The sequence below is a fragment of the Gossypium raimondii genome, chromosome 7, assembly GCF_025698545.1.
Source record: "Gossypium raimondii isolate GPD5lz chromosome 7, ASM2569854v1, whole genome shotgun sequence".
Classification (NCBI taxonomy): domain Eukaryota; kingdom Viridiplantae; phylum Streptophyta; class Magnoliopsida; order Malvales; family Malvaceae; genus Gossypium; species Gossypium raimondii.
Window position 1 is genome coordinate 45,904,019 of NC_068571.1, and position 10,562 is coordinate 45,914,580.

The following is a 10,562-nucleotide window of genomic DNA, read 5'->3' on the forward strand; positions in this document are numbered from 1 at the left end:
ATTTTATTATTAAAATTTTAATTGGAATCCATTTAAATCATGGTATCCTTATGTCTAAGCTAACTCATATATTTAAATATATTTTGATTTTGATTTATTTTTGAAAAATTGTATTGATTTAAAGATTAGATTATTCATTCAATCCCACATATTTGGTCTACTAAGTAAATTTCAATTTAAACCACAACTTGATTTATTATGTTAAGATTTTTATTTATTATAATAAGTTAGGGAAATTATTGTTCCAAATACTTTTTTAGGATTACTTTATATTTTCATACAAAATTTGCATCACAAATTTTCTCCTCAATAGATTCTAAATCTTGATTATGTAATGATTAAGGTTTTATTGGGTTCACAAGTATTATTTGAGTGAATGAATATTTTTTATTGATGTAATTGACCAAGTCAAATACAACAAATTGTTGATTTTGCATGTATTCATGATTTCGTAGTTCATTTTAAATCCTAACCCTAATAAATGTAAGGAACTAAGCTTGACAGTGATAAATTTTCACAATTTAAGGTATACTATACGTGACAACACTAGGTATTGACTTTAGAGGTTTTATGTATTTTAATCATTTAACTACAACTACATATAGTAAATATAAGTTAGCGTTGATCGACAATAACATATACCTAAAATTTTAGATTTTCACCTCAAAATCGATATTTTAAATTATATAATGACTTTATTGAGGAAGTGAACCATATAGTGTAAGTAACTATTAATATTGCAATTTGGTCTGGTTTTTGGTATTTATATTAAAATTTTCAAATTGTTAGTAATAGATATCTTTGTCTATGTGCTAGGTTAAGGAAAAGAACCTTCGAATTTAAAGGAACTTAGGGTATCTGATGTCGGAAGAAGAGGATGCTTAACTTAGGGCCTGTCTAATAATAGTGAGGTTTTTAAAGGTCATCAAAATACATCCCATTCAATTGTGAACACCATTGATCACGACCTTGGTAGAAAGGTGAAGACCAGAGACATTGACTTTCCACTTCCTATGTGGTGAAATGGCAATCATATTGGAAGATGTAACCTTGATTATGAGCATTTCAATTGAAAGGTTTGTTGTCATCAGGTTTATCGAGTTAGATCTATAACCAAAAATAAGAAAATTACTTAACAATTATTCAGATGACAAGAAAGATCTTAAGGCAATCGAGTGAGATTCACATGGGGTGCATTCATTGATTAAGAATCAATTGGATAACAGTGTGAGGAATGAAGATATTGTTCAATAATACTATGCAACATTGACAATCTACTGATGGCAAATAAGTCAAGGGGTCTTTGCTAGTTGATGTATCTGCTAGACCTTACTCATGTACGTAGTTATAGTCGGGGGTTTGTGGTTTTAGCATTCATGTGCTGAGCCCTTAATAGTTGAACTAATCAGAAAACAAAGCAATTAAATGGTTTCTACACCTTTCAAATATGGGCATGGATGTGTATGTCGTTTATAACGTCCCCTCTCATGTGCTCTTTTTTACGTTAACAAAAAGATAAAAAGACATTTATATACAATGCATACGCAATTTTTAGGATTTATTTTTATAATGTTGCTGATAAATTTTAAAAATAATTGTAAATTTAGGGTGAATTTGGACCGCACCATAAATTATTAGGAACCAACACAAACCCAGATTGATATTGATAGATCTGCAGCTGAAGGGGTTAGTTACTCAACCTGTCAAAAGGATTATAGTTCCAATACGTAATTATCATTTAGTCTTTTGTTAACTTGCAATTAGGAAATATAGTTCCAAGCGACGTTTGGCGAAGGATATTCAAGCAGTGCTACCAAGGGACACAGCGAAGGAGGCCCAAATAGACCTGTCCATGGGTCGGACGGCCCGGCCCGACGGCCCGCCCGAAATATGGGAGGGTTCGGGTAAAAATATAGGACCGAAATATGGGCTTGGGCAAAAATTTAAGCCCGTTTGGAAAACGGGCCGGGCCTCGGGCAAACTTTTTTGGCTCGGGCCCGGCCCGAGAATATATTAAATATATATATTTTTTATTTTAAAAATATAATAGTTTTTATTTTAAGTTTGATTTACTTTCCTTTTGTGCTGCTGTGTCTTCCTCCCTTTTTTCCCCATTTCCAAAATCGACAGACACCCAAAATCCCTAACCCTATTGTGCTGTCTGCTGTGCCTTCCTCCTTTTTCTCCCATTTCCAAAATCGACAGTCTCTTCCAGTACTGATCCACCTCTACCGTCAAGACCTCCACCGATCCACCTCCGGTCGGTTTGTTTACTCCTGAATCGCCAAGTAGAAGCAAGCATACAAGAACGAGGAGTTTGGTACAGGTACGGGTTTGCTCTTCTTCTTCGTTTTCCTCGTTTTCATTCTCTTTAAGATACTTCATTTCTTCTAATTATTCTTCTTCAGGTTACTCTTTTATTTTTTTTATCAATTACCCTTCTTCTTTGCCTGCACATTCAATTAAGCGCAACTCTTTTACTCTTTCAAAATCTGAGACATTGATTTTTTTCTAGAGATTGTGTTCTTAGGTATTCTGAATCAATGGTTACGATTATGTTACAAAGTTGAAACATCAGATAAATATTTATTAAAAACAACTGTTCTTTTAATGAATTTATGCATCAAAACAGCAATAACATAAATACCAAATGTAAAATAAAACGCATTAAGGCATCAAAAATCTTACCTGAAATGCAGACTGAAAGCTCAAAAAATCAATAAATATATGAACAAAGAAGAGAAGAAGAAGAAATAATATATGAAGGCACACGGTTTAGCAGGCAGGACAAGATTGGTCCACTGTTTTTGGTTTTAGGCAAAGATTAGTCCAAAGTTAATATAAAAGGGTCAAACGTGTATGAACTATGAAGTAAGCAATGGGATAACATTAGCTGACCAACCATTATAACAATAATATTAAAATCAAGAGTAGATAATGCTAAGTTCCCACTTTCTGCAGATTACCCACTCTTTTACCTCTCAAGATGATTCACTTAATTTTAGTTACAAAACATACAGGCGTGATGTGTTTTGTTTACTTAATTTTTGTTTTATGCATGCATGATGTATTTAGTGGTTGATACTATGAAAATATTAAAGGGTAAAGTCAGTAGTGAGTCATGTCAATGGAGGATATTTAATACAGTTCTTCTTTTTTCTTAGAAACAGTTTGAATTAAAAATGGAAATCTAATCTAACATTCTTCATTTCTAATTGCGTTTTCTTTCAACTTTTTCTCTGAAGTTACACACTTCATTTTGGGCATCCTTTTGCTGAATGTTAACCAATGTTGACTATTCTAGAACTATACCACATCGACATATAATTTCAATTCTAATCCAACAACTTACCTTTTTCGGACAAAGCGGTTAAACAAAAGTTGGTCAAAGAAAGGTTAAATTCTATTCTTAGTCTTCTACTTTGTGAAAGTTATGAATTTAGTTTTTGTAAATTAATTTGATTAATTTGATTAATTTTAGCTTGTGTGTTTTTTAATTGGTCAGATTTTGAAAAATGTACTCTTAGGCTCTTAGCTTAAAAGGTTGGAGTTAAATTAATTTGATTAATAATAAAACATCAAGTTTGTTTTACTAATCAAATGTTAGATTTTGTTACAGCAATTAATACAATTAATACAATTAACAATTAATACAATTAATAATTTGATAAATTTACTAATCAAATGTTAGATTTTATTACAACAATTAATAATTAATAATTTGATAATTTTACTAACAATTAATTTTAATAACAATTAGTTTTAATTTCATTAAAAAATAATTTTAATTTAAAAACGGGCCGGGCCGGGCTCGGGCCCCATATTTTTTCCTCGGGTCGGGCCTGGGCAAAAGCTCAGGCCCATATTTTGGGCCGGCCCGAGCCCGGGCCTGGTAAACGGGCTAAAAATTTTTTGTTGGCCCGGCCCGGCCCATGGATAGCTTTAGGCCCAAACATTGGGTTGGCCATAAACTACTGTTACCTGCTTCAACATCATTGAGTCAAACATAATGATCAGGTGTTGCGGCAACCAGTTTCAAGGGAGAGGTCGACAAGATACAAATTGAGCTAAAGAACGTCGAGATCGGATCCGTTAGTGGCAAAGGCGTCATGTTTTTTTCATCATTGGGCAACTGATCAAAGACTATTGTTTCCATATGGATCCACAGTATATGATTTGGTATAGGGAAAGCGGGTTAGGTTTTTTTATCCAAAGGACTAGTATTTAGTTATCCGGAAGGCACCCACATCCAACAGGTGATGGATTAGAATTCAACAAGCTAAAGCACAAGCGCAAATGGTATTTGTCGATAAGGATGTCCCAAAACCAGCTGGTCTGATGCCTGATATTGGAAGCAATTGTGGTAGTCGACGTCAACCTCGACGAACTGGTAGGGGTTAGCCTGATGTTAATGAGCATACTACCCCTTGGGTTCATATCCCCATATTAGAGTTAAATTTGTTAGTTTACTGGTTTGAATAAAGTTATTGATTCAGTCAAAACTTATTGTTGCTAAACTTTAGGAGTATCATATTAGTTGATATTTTCTAGTGATTTACGTATCAGGTTTGTTTCTATTTTTTAGTGATTTTTTCAGTTGTAATTTAGCCTATATAAAGGTTTCATTATTCATTCAATAAAGGAATTATAATTCATATTATCAAAGTATTTCAAACTTTTATTTCCTCATTTTATCTATATGCTTAGTTTAATAGTGGTATCAGAGCTTGGTTCAAATTTCGGTGAGTGAGAAATGAAAATTGCAGCAGCAACGTGAGAACAGCAATGGCTTTAAAAAATTTTGTGCAGTCGGCCATTCTTCATTTTGATGGTCACTATGATAATTGAAACATATTGATGGAGAATTTTTTGAGATCGAAGGAATACTGACAAGTGGTTTCAGATGGCATACCAGAAACAGCCAAAGGCACAACAGTGTTAGATGTGCAAAAGGCAGAAATAGAAGTGTTGAAGTTGAAGGATCTCAAAGTAAAGAACTATTTGTTCTAAGCCATTGATCGTTCAATCTTGGAAACCATTCTTTGCAAAGACACTTCTAAGCAGATTTGGGATTCCATGAAGAAGAAGTATTAAGGAACAACGAAGGCGAAACGAGCACAGCTCTAAGCTCTTCGTGTAGAGTTCGAAACATTACACATGAATACTAGAGAATCGGTTACGAATTACTTTACAAGAACGATGGCCATTGCAAATAAGATGCGAATTCATGGCGAAAGACTGAAAGATGTTACCATTATTGAGAAGATTCTTTGCTCTATGATAGCAAAATTCAATTATATTATTTGCTCAATTGAGAAATCTAATGATATTGATGAACTTTCTATTGATGAATTGCAAGGATCATTGTTGATTCATGAGCATAAATTAAATCGACAAGATAAAGAGGAGCAAGTTTTGCAAGTCTCATCCAACAATCATTCTTTCTCTTCAAAAGGTAGTGGTCGTGGCAAAGGAAGGGGCAGAGGCAACAACATTGGCAACGGTAGGCACTCATACCGTAAATATGAAGATAATCATCGCAAATATGAAGACAATCAATTTTCATATTCTCAAGGAAGAGGAAGAGGCCATGACAACAATAATTCAACTCCTTTCAAGTCAAAGTCTGTAGACAAGTCGAAGGTTGAATGCTATAGATGCCAGAGGTTTCGTCATTATAAATCAGAATGTCAAACTAACTTAAATAGAGATGGTGGAAAGTAACTTAATTTTGTAGAAAGAGAAGAAGAAGAAGCCTCTTTGTTATTGGCCTGCCAAGTAAAAGAGCAAGTGAAGGAGGAAACAAATCAGAATTTGTGATACTCAGATACTGGATGCAGCAACCATATGTGTGGCAATAAGGCAGCTTTCTCCACTCTAGATGAGTCATATCGTGATTCAGTAAAATTCGGAGACAACTCTAAAGTCTCGGTTATAGGGAAAGGACAGGTGATTATTCAAGCCAAAAAGGAGTCTATTCAAATAATTTATAATGTCCTTTATATTCCAGATTTGAAGACCAATCTTCCAAGTCTTGGCCAAATGCAAGAGAATGGTTATGCGATTGTGATAAAGAATGGAGAGTGTTACATTCAAGATGATAAATTGGGATTAATTGCCCAAGCTAAGATGACTGCAAACAGGATGTTTGCTCTCTATCTCAATACTATTCAACAATCATGCTTCTCAATAAAACAAGGAGATGATGCTTGACTGTGGCATTTTCATTATGGGCATCTCAATTTCAATGGATTGAAGACTCTACAACAAAAGAATATGGTGACAGGTCTTCCTCAAATTACACCTCGCTCTCAAATTTGTGAAGAATGTGTGGTTAGCAAACAACACCGTAATCTATTTTCAAAAGGGAAAACATGGAGAGCAAAGAAGGCGTTAGAGCTTGTTCATTCCGACATTTGTAGACCAATAACTCCAACTTCTAATGGAGGTAACAGATACATAATTTCTTCCATTGATAATTACAGTCGAAAAAGTCAGGTTTACTTTTTACAGGAGAAAGGAGAAGCTTTTGAAGCTTTTAAGAGCTTTAAAGCACTTGTTGAGAAAGAGGTTCACAGCCCAATAAAAGCTCTCCGATCTGATCGTGGGGGAGAATATAACTCACACGAATTTGCAGATTTTTGTGAGTTTCATGGCATAAAAAGACAGCTTACAACAGCCTATTCACCCTAGCAAAATGGCGTTGGTGAGAGGAAAAATCGTACTATAATGAATATGGTGCGAAGTCTATTGACAAGTAGCGGTGTTCCAAAGAGTTTTTTGCTTTAAGCAGTGAATTGGTGTATTCACGTTCTCAACAGGAGTCCCACATTTGCAGTTCAAAACATGACCCCGGAGGAAGCATGGAGTGGACGACGACCGACAATTGATTATTTCAGAATCTTTAGGTGTGTAGCATTTGCCCATGTTCCAGATCAAAAGAGAAAGAAATTAGATGACAATGGAGAGAAATGTATTTTTCTTGGTGTTAATGATCAATCAAAAGCTTATAAGCTTTATAATCCTAACACTAAGAAAATTTTGATCAATCGAAACGTGATTTTTGATGAAAATCAGTTCTGATCACGGAACACAAGTACCACCAGAGAACAAATACCAACAAGCTTTGATGAAGAAAATGGTGAAGAAGTAAATCAGCCCCAACAATAGCATGTTCCAGTAGATGATGCCACTTCTGAAATTACACCGACAATGGACGAGCAGTCAGAAACAATAGCTAATTCATGTTCCCGCCGTGTTTGAAGAAGGCCAGCATAGATGTTAGATTACGAGGTAACTGGAATTGATCAATCTGAAGATGTTCTCACTCATTTTGCTCTATTTTCATATTGTGATCCAACAACTTTTGAAAATGCTATCAAAGAAGAAAAATGGCTAAAAGCGATGGAAGTCGAAATTGCTGCAATTGAAAAAAATAATACATGAGAACTGATCTTCCTGAAGGGCACAAAAAGATCACTGTAAAATGGTTCTATAAAATGAAATTGAAAGAGAATGGGGGCATCGACAAGTATAAAGCATGGTTGGTGGCGAAGTGTTACAAACAAGAATTTGGTGTAGATTACAAAGAATTCTTTGCTCCTGTTGCAAGGCTTGATACAATTAGAATGGTGATTGCACTGGTTGCTCAAAACTCATGGCCCATGTACCAATTAGATGTGAAGTCGGCCTTTCTTTATGGAGACGTACAAGAACAAGTATTTATTGAACAACCTCTTGGCTATGTTAAATTTGGTGATGAGCACAAAGTTTATAAATTTAAAAATGCTTTATACGGACTAAAACAAGCACCTAGAGCTTGGTATAGTCGTATTGCTGTTTACTTTCAAGAGGACGGTTTTCAAAAATGTCCGTATAAGCATACTCTATATACAAAGTGTGCAGATGGGGGGAAATGCTTATAGTATGCTTATATGTTGATGATTTAATTTATACGGGAAATGATAGAGCCATGTTTGAAGATTTTAAAAGGCCAATGATAACTGAGTTTGATATGTTTGATCTTGGAAAGCTGCATTATTTTCTTGGCATAGAAATAGTGCAATCTGTTGATGGAATATTTATTTCTCAAAGGAAGTATGTCGAGAAATTTTAGAAAGGTTTCAAATGAGTAATTGCAATAATGTTAACACACCTTCAAATGCTGGATTGAAGCTTACAAAGAATCTTGAAGGAAAGAAAATTGATGGTACTCTCTTCAAGCAAATTGTGGGGAGTTTAATGTATGCGACGGCAACAAGGTCAGATATCATGTATGCAGTTAGCACTATTAGCAGATACATGGAGAACCCAAAATAATTACATCTTCTAGCTGCGAAGAGGATCTTTCAATACTTGAAATGTACTTTTGATTTTGGGTTATTCTACAAAAAAGGGAGAAAAGTCAAGCTTGATTGGGTTCACTGACAGTGATTATGCAGGAGATTTAGATGACCAGAAGAGTACTTCGGGTTATGTCTTTATGATGGGTTCGGGTGCAGTCTCATGGTCATAAAAAAAGCAACCAATTGTCACCTTATCAACAACTGAAGTTGAATTTGTAGATGCTACTTCATGTGCTTCTCAAGCCATTTGGCTAAGAAATATTCTTGCTAGATTGCAGTTCAAACAACAAGGAGCAACAACAGTTTATTGCGACAACAATTCAGCCATAAAGTTGTCCAAAAATCCAGTACTACATGGCAGAAGTAAACACATTGACGTGAAGTTTCATTTCCTAAGAGACCTCACAAAAGATGCGGTAATTGACTTCATTTATTGTAGAAGTGAAGATCAGGTTGCTAATGTATTTACCAAGTCCCTCAAATTGGCATCATTTTTAAAGTTCAGAAAAATGCTTGGTGTTTGCACTTTGATCAAGAATTAAACTGATCACTTACAGCATCAGTTTAAAGGAGGGCATGTTAGAGTTAAATTTGTTAGTTTACTGGTTTGAATAAAGTTATTGATTCAGTCAAAATTTATTGTTGCTAGACTTTAGAAGTATCATATTAGTTGATATTTTCTAGTGATTTACGTATTAGGTTTGTTCCTATTTTTTAGTGATTTTTCAGTTGTAATTCAACCTATATAAAGGTTTCATTATTCATTCAATAAAGGAATTAGAATTCATATTATCGGAGTATTTCAAACCTCAATTTCCTCCTTTTATCCATCTGCTTAGTTTAACACCCCTAACCTCTTCAGGTCATCCCTTATCTTGATTCAGAGCTTTTGTATTTCCCTACACAACACCCGTCATCATACAAGTTTGGCGTAGACACTTCATAGCCAGTTCCTTCAACTGATTCACCTAGTTTTAACATAGCATAGACAAAGGACATTTCGAATTTTTTTTCAGTGGTTCGTACATCCCAAGTATATCAACTGTAAGAGAAACCAATAGATAATTGGTTCACTCCCCCTTAGCATTATGGGTTTAAGGTTTAGGGAAATTCCTATGTAAATGTTAGTGTGGTTAATTTTCTAGTAAAAGTTTACCCCCTTTACAAAAAGAAAAATTAATTATTTTCTTGTCATTTGTCATCAACACATAAATTATGTTAATCGCCTGCACTTTTTTCGATAGTCTCCTTCCCGTTCAATTACTAATAAGGAAAAAAATCTGTAATTTTATATAGTCAGTTTACCTTAGTGAAACTCTGTAAATTCATTTTGTTCTATTTTTCTTCAACATAAAATAAATAGATTTTTTTAGTTCTTACTTTTAGATTTAAAGAGATGTTATTATTCATAACACATGAAAAATTAATAATATGAATCTAAAAAATTGATATTGTCACCCTAGAGAGAATATTGATTTTCTTGCTCAAAGTTTCAATTAATTTTGTGTTTGTTATTTTGTTTTGGAGCCGACTCTTTGATCATCTGTGAGTTCGAGAATAGCAAAAAAGGTTATTAGATAGAAAACTAAAATCGATTAAAGTTAAAATCGAATTGATCGAAAAACCTGAAGACCTCCCTATAAAATCCTTACAATTTGACCACCTCCCCATGGCATCAGACAGGTTCATGCACAAGTACTAAGATTGATGTGTATAATTGTAATAAAAATCAGAGTTCTTTTTCTAATATAATTTTTAAAATTTCGTCGCAAATACTTGCATTTGCAATCTGGCACTTTTGATGGTGAAGAAGCTTCTTCTTTTTCTTCTTATTTGCTTAATGATGTAAAGAATTTATGCATCCCTTGATCCATGGAATTATCTACATCATTGCCGACGCACTGAATGATCAAAATAGATCATGACTTTAAGCGTGACCTCTGGTTTACATAATGGTTAATGTAACGTAGATTCTTATGCATTATTGAGTTCATATTTTATTCCTTTTAGTCAACTTTGATCTCCCTTATTTCTGGCCTTTGTGTCAATCTTTAATAAATAGCTAAAAAATAATAAGTATAAAAGAAAGGATGAGAACAATCTAGACCTATCTCATCCAGTTTGATTCTACCAAAACTGTTGATTAACAGGGAACCAGTGAATCAATAATATAAATATAATCAGTTTGTGGATAAAAATCAGAAGATTAAGATACAA

At 34.0% G+C, this 10,562-nt stretch overlaps 1 protein-coding gene across 1 annotated transcript; it reads left to right on the forward strand.

Moving 5' to 3' along the window:
• Positions 1-5,199: 5,199 nt before the first annotated feature.
• LOC105803546 (uncharacterized) lies at positions 5,200-6,213 on the forward strand. Its single transcript, XM_012635790.1, has 2 exons — positions 5,200-5,720; positions 5,841-6,213. The coding sequence occupies exons 1-2, from the start codon at positions 5,200-5,202 to the stop codon at positions 6,211-6,213; spliced, it is 894 nt and encodes a 297-aa protein (XP_012491244.1).
• The last annotated feature ends 4,349 nt before the right edge of the window (positions 6,214-10,562 follow it).

Excerpts from the sequence above, each read along its gene's own strand:
- LOC105803546 (XM_012635790.1), top strand. The coding sequence starts at position 5,200 with ATGGCCATTGCAAATAAGATGCGAATTCATGGCGAAAGACTGAAAGAT. Across the intron at positions 5,721-5,840 it reads TTAAATAGAGATGGTGGAAA|CAACCATATGTGTGGCAATA; the intron begins GTAACTTAATTT and ends TACTGGATGCAG.